Source organism: Geotrypetes seraphini, chromosome 8, assembly GCF_902459505.1.
Source record: "Geotrypetes seraphini chromosome 8, aGeoSer1.1, whole genome shotgun sequence".
In the NCBI taxonomy this organism is placed as follows: domain Eukaryota; kingdom Metazoa; phylum Chordata; class Amphibia; order Gymnophiona; family Dermophiidae; genus Geotrypetes; species Geotrypetes seraphini.
Genome location: NC_047091.1, coordinates 93,582,981 through 93,602,538, shown reverse-complemented (window position 1 = coordinate 93,602,538; position 19,558 = coordinate 93,582,981). Strand labels below are relative to the sequence as shown.

General features: G+C 41.3%; 1 protein-coding gene across 1 annotated transcript in view; it reads left to right on the top strand.

Moving 5' to 3' along the window:
- LOC117365488 (pneumococcal serine-rich repeat protein-like) overlaps positions 1–19,558 on the top strand; it is a 42,085-nt gene that overhangs the window by 9,564 nt on the left and 12,963 nt on the right. The window contains exon 2 of the mRNA XM_033955964.1: positions 1,333–19,513. Within this exon, the coding sequence (XP_033811855.1) occupies positions 1,333–19,513 (18,181 nt within the window). The remainder of the gene's footprint in view (positions 1–1,332; positions 19,514–19,558) is intronic.

Below are 19,558 nucleotides of genomic sequence, written 5' to 3'. Positions count from 1 at the left end.
AGTAGGGTTGGAGTGGATCTTGAATGTATTGTTTGCAATGGGACTGCTTTGCTGCTGCTATGGGTGTGAGAGCAATGTGCCTGTGAACCCCTTTTTTGATCCTTTCTCAGTCTTCACAATACTTCTGAGGCTTCACAGAATCTTTTATAACATTCTTTTTTACTTGATTGTAAATGCTGAATAGTTGTTATGACCACAGACGAAAGCTTTTCTCTTTTGGTTTTCTGTTTGCCCTTTTCCCTATTGTGTCTTATAAAACTGGGATGCATAAGTATTTTTGGGAGCAAATTTAAATAAGATTCTATGGACAATAAAGCATGAGAAAGTGTTTTTAGTTGCTTGTGGTTGGGTTGAGCTGATGTCAACATGTTTGTGAGCATGTAATTGGTGTTTTTTATGTAATGATGTCTTGATTTGTTTTATTGTGCATTTTCTGTTTAAAATACACAATTTTCATATTTATTTGTGTTTCAGTAGGGATAGGATATGAGTAAGTTGGGTACTCTGGGGTGGGTCTATTTATTAAATGGTGGTAAGGTCTTCCAGTTAAAGAAGTTAATTACCAGATTTAAAGTGTGGTGACTACCAAACTTTTGCTTTAACTGTTAGAGCATTCCTAGCATTTTACCATTTAGTTAAAGCAGAATAGGGGCGGGTTTGAGAATAGAGGTTAGTCGAAGTTTGGAAAAGCATTATTGGGTCAATGAACTGCTGGTTTCTTTTCTGATGGTCCCATTTATATAAAAATAGTTATGCTACCATTTATGTTTCAGGATGGGTATTTTAGAACTTTTATAAAATGGCCATGAAATAAGCATCTGCCATTCCATATAGATGCCCTGTTATGAAAACTGGCCTTATCTGGTTCTCAGCCACAAACTAACCAAGAAGACTGTGTTTGAAGTCCAGTTCAACAAGTATAATATAAATAGCTGTGGCACAGATTTTCTCAAAAATATATCTCCCACCTTCCATGAATGTTTATAAGTGCTTAATTGTTATGGATATGACATGTATGTTATAATGCACTTTTTGTAAGATTTGAAAATTTAATAAAGATTTAATAAGGAAAATCAAAGAAGATGCAAAAAAAAAAAAAAAATGTGAGAGTAATTTGTGAAGCATGACTAGGGTTACTGTTTCCATATTAAACATACATAACATAACATAAACTCAACATTAAAAAAAGCTGAGTCCGAGAATTATTATGTGCATATATCAAAATGGAAAAAAATAGCTGGACTGAATAAATAGATTATGTATTCATTATCACTCATAATTTTATATCTTAATGTAATTTTTTTTTCAAGTAATTCTACTTTTTCTTTTTAGCAAATACAACAACCTCAATAACAACTCCATTTTATACACCAAAATCAAGTACATTAGTAAGCACCACCACATCTGCTGAGAATACCTCAGCAAATGCTATTGGAACAGCCACACCACAGACTACCAGTACTGCAGCAACTAAAATTGTACCTACTAGCACAACAGAAGCCCTATCTACATCAACTTCTACAGCTGCTACCAGTACACCAAGACCTATAACCACAGCAAGTAGTGGATCAACAGCTCCCTCAAGTACCTCAATTAACACTGCAGCAACAACCAGAGCCTCAATAACAACTCCATTTTCTACATCAAAATCAAGTACTGTAGCTAATCCAACCACAACTACTGATGAGAATACCTCAACTACAACATTGGGAACAACCACACCACATAAATCCAGTATAGCAACAGCTACAACTACACCTACAAACACAAAAATAGAAGTCCTAGCTACATCAATCTCTATAGCTCCAACTAGTACACCAATAGCTAGAACATCAGAAAGCAGTACATCAGTAGCTCCCACAAGTATTAAAGTTACCACTGCAGTTGCAACCACGGAAATATCAAGAACGATAACAAGCACTACAACAACTGCTGCTCAGAATACCTCAGCCACAACTATAGGAACAACCACAACACAGACTACAAGTACTATAGCACCTACAAGTACAACAGAGGTTCTATCCTTATCACCCTCCACTGCTATAATCAGTATACAAAGACCTAAAACCATAGCAAGTAGTACAACACCTGCTACAAGTACCCTAGTTACCGCTGCAGCAACAACTACAGCCTCAACAACAGCTCCATCTCTTACACCAAAATCAAGTACATTAGTAAGCATGACCACATCTGCTGAGAGTACCTCAGCTACTGCTATTAGAACAACCACACCACAAACAACCAGCACTGTAGAAAGTACAACTGCATATGCAATCACAATAGAAGTCCTATCTGCATCAACCTCTAAAACTTCAAACAGTACATTCATAGATACAACCAGAGCAAGTAGTACATCAATAGGTCCTGCAAGTACCCAAGTTACCACTGCAGCAACAACTACAAGCTTCACAACAGCTCTAACTTCTTCAATGATACCAAGTACCATAGCAAGCACTACCACAATTGCAGCTCAGAATACCTCAGCCACAACTATGGGAACAACCATACCACAGACTACCAGCACTATTGCAACAACTACACCTACAAGTACAACAGAAGATCTATCCTTATCACCCTCTACTGCTACAATCAGTATAGCAAGACCTACAACCATAGCAAGTAGTACAACAGCTCCCACAAGTACCCAAGATACCACTGCAGCAACAACTACAGCCTCAATAACAGCTCCATCTCCTACACCAAAATCAAGTACATTAGTAAGCACCACCACAACATCTGCTGAGAATACCTCAGCAACTGCTATTGGAACAGCCACACCACAAACTACCAGCACTGCAGCAATTACAATTGTACCTACTAGCACAATAGAAGCCCTATCTACATCAACTTCTACAGCTGCTACCAGTACACCAAGACCTATAACCACAGCAAGTAGTGGATCAACAGCTCCCTCAAGCACCTCAATTAACACTGCAGCAACAACCACAGCCTCAATAACAACTTCATTTTCTACACCAATATCAAGTACTGTAGCTAATCCAACCACAACTACTGCTGAGAATACCTCAGCTACAACATTGGGAACAACCACACCACATAAATCCAGTATAGCAACAGCTACAACTACACCTACAAACACAAAAATAGAAGTCCTAACCACATCAATCTCTATAGCTCCAAGCAGTACACCAATAGCTAGAACATCAGAAATCAGTACATCAGTAGCTCCCACAAGTATTAAAGTTACCACTGCAGTTGCAACCACAGAAATATCAAGAACGATAGCAAGCACTACAACAACTGCTGCTCAGAATACCTCAGCCACAACTATGGGAACAACTACACCACAGACTACCAGTACTATAGCACCTACAAGTACAACAGAAGTTCTATCCTTATCACCCTCTACTGCTACAATCAGTATAGTAAGACCTACAACCATAGCAAGTAGTACAACAGCTCCCACAAGTATCCTAGTTACCAATGCAGCAACAACTACAGCCTCAATAACAGCTCCATCTCCTACACCAAAATCAAGTACATTAGTAAGCACCACCATAACATCTGCTGAGAATACCTCAGCAACTGCTATTGGAACAACCACACCACAGACTACCAGCACTGCAGCAACTACAAATGTATCTACTAGCACAATAGAAGCCCTATCTATATCAACTTCTACAGCTGCTATCAGTACACCAAGACCTATAACCACAGCAAGTAGTGGATCAACAGCTCCCTCAAGTACCTCAATTAACACTGCAGCAACAACCACAGCCTCAATAACAACTTCATTTTCTACACCAATATCAAGTACTGTAGCTAATCCAACCACAACTACTGCTGAGAATACCTCAGCTACAACATTGGGAACAACCACACCACATAAATCCAGTATAGCAACAGCTACAACTACACCTACAAACACAAAAGTAGAAGTCCTAACCACATCAATCTCTATAGCTCCAAGCAGTACACCAATAGCTAGAACATCAGAAATCAGTACATCAGTAGCTCCCACAAGTATTAAAGTTACCACTGCAGTTGCAACCACAGAAATATCAAGAACGATAGCAAGCACTACAACAACTGCTGCTCAGAATACCTCAGACACAACTATGGGAACAACAACACCACAGACTACAAGTACTATAGCACCTACAAGTACAACAGAAGTTCTATCCTTATCACCCTCTACTGCTACAATCAGTATACCAAGACCTACAACCATAGCAATTAGTACAAAAGCTCCCACAAGTACCCAAGATACCACTGCAGCAACAACTACAGCCTCAATAACAGCTCCATCTCCTACACCAAAATCAAGTACATTAGTAAGCACCACCATAACATCTGCTGAGAATACCTCAGCAACTGCTATTGGAACAACTACACCACAGACTACCAGCACTGCAGCAACTACAAATGTATCTACTAGCATAATAGAAGCCCTATCTATATCAACTTCTACAGCTGCTATCAGTACACCAAGACCTATAACCACAGCAAGTAGTGGATCAACAGCTCCCTCAAGTACCTCAATTAACACTGCAGCAACAACCACAGCCTCAATAACAACTTCATTTTCTACACCAATATCAAGTACTGTAGCTAATCCAACCACAACTACTGCTGAGAATACCTCAGCTACAACATTGGGAACAACCACACCACATAAATCCAGTATAGCAACAGCTACAACTACACCTACAAACACAAAAATAGAAGTCCTAACCACATCAATCTCTATTGCTCCAAGCAGTACACCAATAGCTAGAACATCAGAAATCAGTACATCAGTAGCTCCCACAATTATTAAAGTTACCACTGCAGTTGCAACCACAGAAATATCAAGAACGATAGCAAGCACTACAACAACTGCTGCTCAGAATACCTCAGCCACAACTATGGGAACAACAACACCACAGACTACCAGTACTATAGCACCTACAAGTACAACAGAAGTTCTATCCTTGTCACCCTCTACTGCTACAATCAGTATACCAAGACCTACAATCATAGCAAGTAGTACAACAGCTCCCACAAGTACCCTAGTTAGCACTGCAGCAACAACTACAGCTCCATCTCCTACACCAAAATCAAGTACATTAGTAAGCACCACCACAGCATCTACTGAGAATACCTCAGCAACTGCTATTGGAACAACCACACCACAGACTACCAGCACTGCAGCAACTACAATTGTACCTACTAGCACAATAGAAGCCCTATCTACATCAACTTCTACAGCTGCTATCAGTACACCAAGACGTATAACCACAGCAAGTAGTGGATCAACAGCTCCCTCAAGTACCTCAATTAACACTGCAGCAACAACCAGAGCCTCAATAACAACTCCATTTTCTACACCAAAATCAAGTACTGTAGCTAATCCAACCACAACTACTGCTGAGAATACCTCAGCTACAACATTGGGAACAACCACACCACATAAATCCAGTATAGCAACAGCTACAACTACACCTACAAACACAAAAATAGAAGTCCTAACCACATCAATCTCTATAGCTCCAAGCAGTACACCAATAGCTAGAACATCAGAAATCAGTACATCAGTAGCTCCCACAAGTATTAAAGTTACCACTGCAGTTGCAACCACAGAAATATCAAGAACGATAGCAAGCACTACAACAACTGCTGCTCAGAATACCTCAGACACAACTATGGGAACAACCACACCACAGACTACAAGTACTATAGCACCTACAAGTACAACAGAAGTTCTATCCTTATCACCCTCTACTGCTACAATCAGTATACCAAGACCTACAACCATAGCAATTAGTACAAAAGCTCCCACAAGTACCCAAGATACCACTGTAGCAACAACTACAGCCTCAATAACAGCTCCATCTCCTACACCAAAATCAAGTACATTAGTAAGCACCACCATAACATCTGCTGAGAATACATCAGCAACTGCTATTGGAACAACCACACCACAGATTACCAGCACTGCAGCAACTACAAATGTATCTACTAGCACAATAGAAGCCCTATCTATATCAACTTCTACAGCTGCTATCAGTACACCAAGACCTATAACCACAGCAAGTAGTGGATCAACAGCTCCCTCAAGTACCTCAATTAACACTGCAGCAACAACCACAGCCTCAATAACAACTTCATTTTCTACACCAATATCAAGTACTGTAGCTAATCCAACCACAACTACTGCTGAGAATACCTCAGCTACAACATTGGGAACAACCACACCACATAAATCCAGTATAGCAACAGCTACAACTACACCTACAAACACAAAAATAGAAGTCCTAACCACATCAATCTCTATTGCTCCAAGCAGTACACCAATAGCTAGAACATCAGAAATCAGTACATCAGTAGCTCCCACAAGTATTAAAGTTACCACTGCAGTTGCAACCACAGAAATATCAAGAACGATAGCAAGCACTACAACAACTGCTGCTCAGAATACCTCAGCCACAACTATGGGAACAACCACACCACAGACTACCAGTACTATAGCACCTACAGGTACAACAGAGGTTCTATCCTTATCACCCTCCACTGCTATAATCAGTATACCAAGACCTAAAACCACAGCAAGTAGTACAATACCTCCTACAAGTACCCTAGTTACCGCTGCAGCAACAACTACAGCCTCAACAACAGCTCCATCTTTTACAGCAAAATCAAGTACATTAGTAAGCATGATCACATATGCTGAGAGTACCTCAGCTACTGCTATTAGAACAACCACACCACAAACAACCAGCACTGTAGAAAGTACAACTGCATATGCAATCACAACAGAAGTCCTATCTGCATCAACCTCTAAAACTTCAAACAGTACATTCATAGATACAACCAGAGCAAGTAGTACATCAATAGGTCCTGCAAGTACCCAAGTTACCACTGCAGCAACAACTACAAGCTTCACAACAGCTCTAACTTCTTCAATGATACCAAGTACCATAGCAAGCACTACCACAATTGCAGCTCAGAATACCTCAGCCACGACTATGGGAACAACCATACCACAGACTACCAGCACTATTGCAACAACTACACCTACAAGTACAACAGAAGATCTATCCTTATCACCCTCTACAGCTACAATCAGTATAGCAAGACCTACAACCATAGCAAGTAGTACAACATCTCCCTCAAGTACCCTAGTTACCACTGCAGCAACAACTACAGCTCCATCTCCTACACCAAAATCAAGTACATTAGTAAGCACCACCACAGCATCTACTGAGAATACCTCAGCAACTGCTATTGGAACAACCACACCACAGACTAACAGCACTGCAGCAACTACAATTGTACCTACTAGCACAATAGAAGCCCTATCTACATCAACTTCTACAGCTGCTACCAGTACACCAAGACCTATAACCACAGCAAGTAGTGGATCAACAGCTCCCTCAAGTACCTCAATTAACACTGCAGCAACAACCAGAGCCTCAATAACAACTACATTTTCTACACCAAAATCAAGTACTGTAGCTAATCCAACCACCACTACTGCTGAGAATACCTCAGCTACAACATTGGGAACATCCACACCACATAAATCCAGTATATCAACAGCTACAACTACACCTACAAACACTAAAATAGAAGTCCTAGCCACTTCAATCTCTATAGCTCCAACCAATACACTAATAGCTAGAACATCAGAAAGAAGTACATCAGTAGCTCCCACAAGTATTAAAGTTACCACTGCAGTTGCAACCACAGAAATATCAAGAACGATAGCAAGCACTACAACAACTGCTGCTCAGAATACCTCAGCCACAACTATGGGAACAACTACACCACAGACTACCAGTACTATAGCACCTACAAGTACAACAGAAGTTCTATCCTTATCACCCTCTACTGCTACAATCAGTATACCAAGACCTACAACCATAGCAAGTAGTACAAAAGCTCCCACAAGTACCCAAGATACCACTGCAGCAACAACTACAGCCTCAATAACAGCTCCATCTCCTACACCAAAATCAAGTACATTAGTAAGCACCACCATAACATCTGCTGAGAATACCTCAGCAACTGCTATTGGAACAACTACACCACAGACTACCAGCACTGCAGCAACTACAAATGTATCTACTAGCATAATAGAAGCCCTATCTATATCAACTTCTACAGCTGCTATCAGTACACCAAGACCTATAACCACAGCAAGTAGTGGATCAACAGCTCCCTCAAGTACCTCAATTAACACTGCAGCAACAACCACAGCCTCAATAACAACTTCATTTTCTACACCAATATCAAGTACTGTAGCTAATCCAACCACAACTACTGCTGAGAATACCTCAGCTACAACATTGGGAACAACCACACCACATAAATCCAGTATAGCAACAGCTACAACTACACCTACAAACACAAAAATAGAAGTCCTAACCACATCAATCTCTATTGCTCCAAGCAGTACACCAATAGCTAGAACATCAGAAATCAGTACATCAGTAGCTCCCACAAGTATTAAAGTTACCACTGCAGTTGCAACCACAGAAATATCAAGAACGATAGCAAGCACTACAACAACTGCTGCTCAGAATACCTCAGCCACAACTATGGGAACAACAACACCACAGACTACCAGTACTATAGCACCTACAAGTACAACAGAAGTTCTATCCTTGTCACCCTCTACTGCTACAATCAGTATACCAAGACCTACAATCATAGCAAGTAGTACAACAGCTCCCACAAGTACCCTAGTTAGCACTGCAGCAACAACTACAGCTCCATCTCCTACACCAAAATCAAGTACATTAGTAAGCACCACCACAACATCTACTGAGAATACCTCAGCAACTGCTATTGGAACAACCACACCACAGACTACCAGCACTGCAGCAACTACAATTGTACCTACTAGCACAATAGAAGCCCTATCTACATCAACTTCTACAGCTGCTATAAGTACACCAAGACGTATAACCACAGCAAGTAGTGGATCAACAGCTCCCTCAAGTACCTCAATTAACACTGCAGCAACAACCAGAGCCTCAATAACAACTCCATTTTCTACACCAAAATCAAGTACTGTAGCTAATCCAACCACAACTACTGCTGAGAATACCTCAGCTACAACATTGGGAACAACCACACCACATAAATCCAGTATAGCAACAGCTACAACTACACCTACAAACACAAAAATAGAAGTCCTAACCACTGCAGTTGCAACCACAAAAATATCAAGAACGATAGCAAGCACTACAACAACTGCTGCTCAGAATACCTCAGACACAACTATGGGAACAACCACACCACAGACTACAAGTACTATAGCACCTACAAGTACAACAGAAGTTCTATCCTTATCACCCTCTACTGCTACAATCAGTATACCAAGACCTACAACCATAGCAATTAGTACAAAAGCTCCCACAAGTACCCAAGATACCACTGTAGCAACAACTACAGCCTCAATAACAGCTCCATCTCCTACACCAAAATCAAGTACATTAGAAAGCACCACCATAACATCTGCTGAGAATACATCAGCAACTGCTATTGGAACAACCACACCACAGATTACCAGCACTGCAGCAACTACAAATGTATCTACTAGCACAATAGAAGCCCTATCTATATCAACTTCTACAGCTGCTATCAGTACACCAAGACCTATAACCAAAGCAAGTAGTGGATCAACAGCTCCCTCAAGTACCTCAATTAACACTGCAGCAACAACCACAGCCTCAATAACAACTTCATTTTCTACACCAATATCAAGTACTGTAGCTAATCCAACCACAACTACTGCTGAGAATACCTCAGCTACAACATTGGGAACAACCACACCACATAAATCCAGTATAGCAACAGCTACAACTACACCTACAAACACAAAAATAGAAGTCCTAACCACATCAATCTCTATTGCTCCAAGCAGTACACCAATAGCTAGAACATCAGAAATCAGTACATCAGTAGCTCCCACAAGTATTAAAGTTACCACTGCAGTTGCAACCACAGAAATATCAAGAACGATAGCAAGCACTACAACAACTGCTGCTCAGAATACCTCAGCCACAACTATGGGAACAACCACACCACAGACTACCAGTACTATAGCACCTACAGCTACAACAGAGGTTCTATCCTTATCACCCTCCACTGCTATAATCAGTATACCAAGACCTAAAACCACAGCAAGTAGTACAATACCTCCTACAAGTACCCTAGTTACCGCTGCAGCAACAACTACAGCCTCAACAACAGCTCCATCTTTTACAGCAAAATCAAGTACATTAGTAAGCATGATCACATATGCTGAGAGTACCTCAGCTACTGCTATTAGAACAACCACACCACAAACAACCAGCACTGTAGAAAGTACAACTGCATATGCAATCACAACAGAAGTCCTATCTGCATCAACCTCTAAAACTTCAAACAGTACATTCATAGATACAACCAGAGCAAGTAGTACATCAATAGGTCCTGCAAGTACCCAAGTTACCACTGCAGCAACAACTACAAGCTTCACAACAGCTCTAACTTCTTCAATGATACCAAGTACCATAGCAAGCACTACCACAATTGCAGCTCAGAATACCTCAGCCACGACTATGGGAACAACCATACCACAGACTACCAGCACTATTGCAACAACTACACCTACAAGTACAACAGAAGATCTATCCTTATCACCCTCTACAGCTACAATCAGTATAGCAAGACCTACAACCATAGCAAGTAGTACAACATCTCCCTCAAGTACCCTAGTTACCACTGCAGCAACAACTACAGCTCCATCTCCTACACCAAAATCAAGTACATTAGTAAGCACCACCACAGCATCTACTGAGAATACCTCAGCAACTGCTATTGGAACAACCACACCACAGACTAACAGCACTGCAGCAACTACAATTGTACCTACTAGCACAATAGAAGCCCTATCTACATCAACTTCTACAGCTGCTACCAGTACACCAAGACCTATAACCACAGCAAGTAGTGGATCAACAGCTCCCTCAAGTACCTCAATTAACACTGCAGCAACAACCAGAGCCTCAATAACAACTACATTTTCTACACCAAAATCAAGTACTGTAGCTAATCCAACCACCACTACTGCTGAGAATACCTCAGCTACAACATTGGGAACATCCACACCACATAAATCCAGTATATCAACAGCTACAACTACACCTACAAACACTAAAATAGAAGTCCTAGCCACTTCAATCTCTATAGCTCCAACCAATACACTAATAGCTAGAACATCAGAAAGAAGTACATCAGTAGCTCCCACAAGTATTAAAGTTACCACTGCAGTTGCAACCACAGAAATATCAAGAACGATAGCAAGCACTACAACAACTGCTGCTCAGAATACCTCAGCCACAACTATGGGAACAACTACACCACAGACTACCAGTACTATAGCACCTACAAGTACAACAGAAGTTCTATCCTTATCACCCTCTACTGCTACAATCAGTATACCAAGACCTACAACCATAGCAAGTAGTACAAAAGCTCCCACAAGTACCCAAGATACCACTGCAGCAACAACTACAGCCTCAATAACAGCTCCATCTCCTACACCAAAATCAAGTACATTAGTAAGCACCACCATAACATCTGCTGAGAATACCTCAGCAACTGCTATTGGAACAACCACACCACAGACTACCAGCACTGCAGCAACTACAAATGTATCTACTAGCATAATAGAAGCCCTATCTATATCAACTTCTACAGCTGCTATCAGTACACCAAGACCTATAACCACAGCAAGTAGTGGATCAACAGCTCCCTCAAGTACCTCAATTAACACTGCAGCAACAACCACAGCCTCAATAACAACTTCATTTTCTACACCAATATCAAGTACTGTAGCTAATCCAACCACAACTACTGCTGAGAATACCTCAGCTACAACATTGGGAACAACCACACCACATAAATCCAGTATAGCAACAGCTACAACTACACCTACAAACACAAAAATAGAAGTCCTAACCACATCAATCTCTATTGCTCCAAGCAGTACACCAATAGCTAGAACATCAGAAATCAGTACATCAGTAGCTCCCACAAGTATTAAAGTTACCACTGCAGTTGCAACCACAGAAATATCAAGAACGATAGCAAGCACTACAACAACTGCTGCTCAGAATACCTCAGCCACAACTATGGGAACAACAACACCACAGACTACCAGTACTATAGCACCTACAAGTACAACAGAAGTTCTATCCTTGTCACCCTCTACTGCTACAATCAGTATACCAAGACCTACAATCATAGCAAGTAGTACAACAGCTCCCACAAGTACCCTAGTTAGCACTGCAGCAACAACTACAGCTCCATCTCCTACACCAAAATCAAGTACATTAGTAAGCACCACCACAGCATCTACTGAGAATACCTCAGCAACTGCTATTGGAACAACCACACCACAGACTACCAGCACTGCAGCAACTACAATTGTACCTACTAGCACAATAGAAGCCCTATCTACATCAACTTCTACAGCTGCTATCAGTACACCAAGACGTATAACCACAGCAAGTAGTGGATCAACAGCTCCCTCAAGTACCTCAATTAACACTGCAGCAACAACCAGAGCCTCAATAACAACTCCATTTTCTACACCAAAATCAAGTACTGTAGCTAATCCAACCACAACTACTGCTGAGAATACCTCAGCTACAACATTGGGAACAACCACACCACATAAATCCAGTATAGCAACAGCTACAACTACACCTACAAACACAAAAATAGAAGTCCTAACCACATCAATCTCTATAGCTCCAAGCAGTACACCAATAGCTAGAACATCAGAAATCAGTACATCAGTAGCTCCCACAAGTATTAAAGTTACCACTGCAGTTGCAACCACAGAAATATCAAGAACGATAGCAAGCACTACAACAACTGCTGCTCAGAATACCTCAGACACAACTATGGGAACAACCACACCACAGACTACAAGTACTATAGCACCTACAAGTACAACAGAAGTTCTATCCTTATCACCCTCTACTGCTACAATCAGTATACCAAGACCTACAACCATAGCAATTAGTACAAAAGCTCCCACAAGTACCCAAGATACCACTGTAGCAACAACTACAGCCAAAATAACAGCTCCATCTCCTACACCAAAATCAAGTACATTAGTAAGCACCACCATAACATCTGCTGAGAATACATCAGCAACTGCTATTGGAACAACCACACCACAGATTACCAGCACTGCAGCAACTACAAATGTATCTACTAGCACAATAGAAGCCCTATCTATATCAACTTCTACAGCTGCTATCAGTACACCAAGACCTATAACCACAGCAAGTAGTGGATCAACAGCTCCCTCAAGTACCTCAATTAACACTGCAGCAACAACCACAGCCTCAATAACAACTTCATTTTCTACACCAATATCAAGTACTGTAGCTAATCCAACCACAACTACTGCTGAGAATACCTCAGCTACAACATTGGGAACAACCACACCACATAAATCCAGTATAGCAACAGCTACAACTACACCTACAAACACAAAAATAGAAGTCCTAACCACATCAATCTCTATTGCTCCAAGCAGTACACCAATAGCTAGAACATCAGAAATCAGTACATCAGTAGCTCCCACAAGTATTAAAGTTACCACTGCAGTTGCAACCACAGAAATATCAAGAACGATAGCAAGCACTACAACAACTGCTGCTCAGAATACCTCAGCCACAACTATGGGAACAACCACACCACAGACTACCAGTACTATAGCACCTACAGGTACAACAGAGGTTCTATCCTTATCACCCTCCACTGCTATAATCAGTATACCAAGACCTAAAACCACAGCAAGTAGTACAATACCTCCTACAAGTACCCTAGTTACCGCTGCAGCAACAACTACAGCCTCAACAACAGCTCCATCTTTTACAGCAAAATCAAGTACATTAGTAAGCATGATCACATATGCTGAGAGTACCTCAGCTACTGCTATTAGAACAACCACACCACAAACAACCAGCACTGTAGAAAGTACAACTGCATATGCAATCACAACAGAAGTCCTATCTGCATCAACCTCTAAAACTTCAAACAGTACATTCATAGATACAACCAGAGCAAGTAGTACATCAATAGGTCCTGCAAGTACCCAAGTTACCACTGCAGCAACAACTACAAGCTTCACAACAGCTCTAACTTCTTCAATGATACCAAGTACCATAGCAAGCACTACCACAATTGCAGCTCAGAATACCTCAGCCACGACTATGGGAACAACCATACCACAGACTACCAGCACTATTGCAACAACTACACCTACAAGTACAACAGAAGATCTATCCTTATCACCCTCTACTGCTACAATCAGTATAGCAAGACCTACAACCATAGCAAGTAGTACAACATCTCCCTCAAGTACCCTAGTTACCACTGCAGCAACAACTACAGCTCCATCTCCTACACCAAAATCAAGTACATTAGTAAGCACCACCACAGCATCTACTGAGAATACCTCAGCAACTGCTATTGGAACAACCACACCACAGACTAACAGCACTGCAGCAACTACAATTGTACCTACTAGCACAATAGAAGCCCTATCTACATCAACTTCTACAGCTGCTACCAGTACACCAAGACCTATAACCACAGCAAGTAGTGGATCAACAGCTCCCTCAAGTACCTCAATTAACACTGCAGCAACAACCAGAGCCTCAATAACAACTACATTTTCTACACCAAAATCAAGTACTGTAGCTAATCCAACCACCACTACTGCTGAGAATACCTCAGCTACAACATTGGGAACATCCACACCACATAAATCCAGTATATCAACAGCTACAACTACACCTACAAACACTAAAATAGAAGTCCTAGCCACTTCAATCTCTATAGCTCCAACCAATACACTAATAGCTAGAACATCAGAAAGAAGTACATCAGTAGCTCCCACAAGTATTAAAGTTACCACTGCAGTTGCAACCACAGAAATATCAAGAACGATAGCAAGCACTACAACAACTGCTGCTCAGAATACCTCAGCCACAACTATGGGAACAACTACACCACAGACTACCAGTACTATAGCACCTACAAGTACAACAGAAGTTCTATCCTTATCACCCTCTACTGCTACAATCAGTATACCAAGACCTACAACCATAGCAAGTAGTACAAAAGCTCCCACAAGTACCCAAGATACCACTGCAGCAACAACTACAGCCTCAATAACAGCTCCATCTCCTACACCAAAATCAAGTACATTAGTAAGCACCACCATAACATCTGCTGAGAATACCTCAGCAACTGCTATTGGAACAACCACACCACAGACTACCAGCACTGCAGCAACTACTAGCATAATAGAAGCCCTATCTATATCAACTTCTACAGCTGCTATCAGTACACCAAGACCTATAACCACAGCAAGTAGTGGATCAACAGCTCCCTCAAGTACCTCAATTAACACTGCAGCAACAACCACAGCCTCAATAACAACTTCATTTTCTACACCAATATCAAGTACTGTAGCTAATCCAACCACAACTACTGCTGAGAATACCTCAGCTACAACATTGGGAACAACCACACCACATAAATCCAGTATAGCAACAGCTACAAGTACACCTACAAACACAAAAATAGAAGTCCTAACCACATCAATCTCTATTGCTCCAAGCAGTACACCAATAGCTAGAACATCAGAAATCAGTACATCAGTAGCTCCCACAAGTATTAAAGTTACCACTGCAGTTGCAACCACAGAAATATCAAGAACGATAGCAAGCACTACAACAACTGCTGCTCAGAATACCTCAGCCACAACTATGGGAACAACAACACCACAGACTACCAGTACTATAGCACCTACAAGTACAACAGAAGTTCTATCCTTGTCACCCTCTACTGCTACAATCAGTATACCAAGACCTACAATCATAGCAAGTAGTACAACAGCTCCCACAAGTACCCTAGTTAGCACTGCAGGAACAACTACAGCTCCATCTCCTACACCAAAATCAAGTACATTAGTAAGCACCACCACAGCATCTACTGAGAATACCTCAGCAACTGCTATTGGAACAACCACACCACAGACTACCAGCACTGCAGCAACTACAATTGTACCTACTAGCACAATAGAAGCCCTATCTACATCAACTTCTACAGCTGCTATCAGTACACCAAGACGTATAACCACAGCAAGTAGTGGATCAACAGCTCCCTCAAGTACCTCAATTAACACTGCAGCAACAACCAGAGCCTCAATAACAACTCCATTTTCTACACCAAAATCAAGTACTGTAGCTAATCCAACCACAACTACTGCTGAGAATACCTTAGCTACAACATTGGGAACAACCACACCACATAAATCCAGTATAGCAACAGCTACAACTACACCTACAAACACAAAAATAGAAGTCCTAACCACATCAATCTCTATAGCTCCAAGCAGTACACCAATAGCTAGAACATCAGAAATCAGTACATCAGTAGCTCCCACAAGTATTAAAGTTACCACTGCAGTTGCAACCACAGAAATATCAAGAACGATAGCAAGCACTACAACAACTGCTGCTCAGAATACCTCAGACACAACTATGGGAACAACCACACCACAGACTACAAGTACTATAGCACCTACAAGTACAACAGAAGTTCTATCCTTATCACCCTCTACTGCTACAATCAGTATACCAAGACCTACAACCATAGCAATTAGTACAAAAGCTCCCACAAGTACCCAAGATACCACTGTAGCAACAACTACAGCCTCAATAACAGCTCCATCTCCTACACCAAAATCAAGTACATTAGTAAGCACCACCATAACATCTGCTGAGAATACATCAGCAACTGCTATTGGAACAACCACACCACAGATTACCAGCACTGCAGCAACTACAAATGTATCTACTAGCACAATAGAAGCCCTATCTATATCAATTTCTACAGCTGCTATCAGTACACCAAGACCTATAACCACAGCAAGTAGTGGATCAACAGCTCCCTCAAGTACCTCAATTAACACTGCAGCAACAACCACAGCCTCAATAACAACTTCATTTTCTACACCAATATCAAGTACTGTAGCTAATCCAACCACAACTACTGCTGAGAATACCTCAGCTACAACATTGGGAACAACCACACCACATAAATCCAGTATAGCAACAGCTACAACTACACCTACAAACACAAAAGTAGAAGTCCTAACCACATCAATCTCTATTGCTCCAAGCAGTACACCAATAGCTAGAACATCAGAAATCAGTACATCAGTAGCTCCCACAAGTATTAAAGTTACCACTGCAGTTGCAACCACAGAAATATCAAGAACGATAGCAAGCACTACAACAACTGCTGCTCAGAATACCTCAGCCACAACTATGGGAACAACCACACCACAGACTACCAGTACTATAGCACCTACAGGTACAACAGAGGTTCTATCCTTATCACCCTCCACTGCTTTAATCAGTATACCAAGACCTAAAACCACAGCAAGTAGTACAATACCTCCTACAAGTACCCTAGTTACCGCTGCAGCAACAACTACAGCCTCAACAACAGCTCCATCTTTTACAGCAAAATCAAGTACATTAGTAAGCATGATCACATATGCTGAGAGTACCTCAGCTACTGCTATTAGAACAACCACACCACAAACAACCAGCACTGTAGAAAGTACAACTGCATATGCAATCACAACAGAAGTCCTATCTGCATCAACCTCTAAAACTTCAAACAGTACATTCATAGATACAACCAGAGCAAGTAGTACATCAATAGGTCCTGCAAGTACCCAAGTTACCACTGCAGCAACAACTACAAGCTTCACAACAGCTCTAACTTCTTCAATGATACCAAGTACCATAGCAAGCACTACCACAATTGCAGCTCAGAATACCTCAGCCACGACTATGGGAACAACCATACCACAGACTACCAGCACTATTGCAACAACTACACCTACAAGTACAACAGAAGATCTATCCTTATCACCCTCTACTGCTACAATCAGTATAGCAAGACCTACAACCATAGCAAGTAGTACAACATCTCCCTCAAGTACCCTAGTTACCACTGCAGCAACAACTACAGCTCCATCTCCTACACCAAAATCAAGTACATTAGTAAGCACCACCACAGCATCTACTGAGAATACCTCAGCAACTGCTATTGGAACAACCACACCACAGACTAACAGCACTGCAGCAACTACAATTGTACCTACTAGCACAATAGAAGCCCTATCTACATCAACTTCTACAGCTGCTACCAGTACACCAAGACCTATAACCACAGCAAGTAGTGGATCAACAGCTCCCTCAAGTACCTCAATTAACACTGCAGCAACAACCAGAGCCTCAATAACAACTACATTTTCTACACCAAAATCAAGTACTGTAGCTAATCCAACCACCACTACTGCTGAGAATACCTCAGCTACAACATTGGGAACATCCACACCACATAAATCCAGTATATCAACAGCTACAACTACACCTACAAACACTAAAATAGAAGTCCTAGCCACTTCAATCTCTATAGCTCCAACCAATACACTAATAGCTAGAACATCAGAAAGAAGTACATCAGTAGCTCCCACAAGTATTAAAGTTACCACTGCAGTTGCAACCACAGAAATATCAAGAACGATAGCAAGCACTACAACAACTGCTGCTCAGAATACCTCAGCCACAACTATGGGAACAACTACACCACAGACTACCAGTACTATAGCACCTACAAGTACAACAGAAGTTCTATCCTTATCACCCTCTACTGCTACAATCAGTATAGCAAGACCTACAACCATAGCAAGTAGTACAACAGCTCCCACAAGTACCCTGGTTACCACTGCAGCAACAACTACAGCCTCAATAACAGCTCCATCTCCTACACCAAAATCAAGTACATTAGTAAGCACCACCATAACATCTGCTGAGAATACCTCAGCAACTGCTATTGGAACAACCACACCACAGACTACCAGCACTGCAGCAACTACAAATGTATCTACTAGCACAATAGAAGTCCTATCTACATCAACTTCTACAGCTGCTATCAGTACACCAAGACCTATAACCACAGCAAGTAGTGGATCAACAGCTCCCTCAAGTACCTCAATTAACACTGCAGCAACAACCACAGCCTCAATAACAACTTCATTTTCTACACTAATATCAAGTAATGTAGCTAATCCAACCACAACTACTGCTGAGAATACCTCAGCTACAACATTGGGAACAACCACACCACATAAATCCAGTATAGCAACATCTACAACTACACCTACAAACACAAAAATAGAAGTCTTAACCACATCAATCTCTATAGCTCCAAGCAGTACACCAATAGCTAGAACATCAGAAATCAGTACATCAGTAGCTCCCACAAGTATTAAAGTTACCACTGCAGTTGCAACCACAGAAATATCAAGAACGATAGCAAGCACTACAACAACATGCTGCTCAGAATACCTCAGACACAACTATGGGAACAACCACACCACAGACTACAAGTACTATAGCACCTACAAGTACAACAGAAGTTCTATCCTTATCACCCTCTACTGCTACAATCA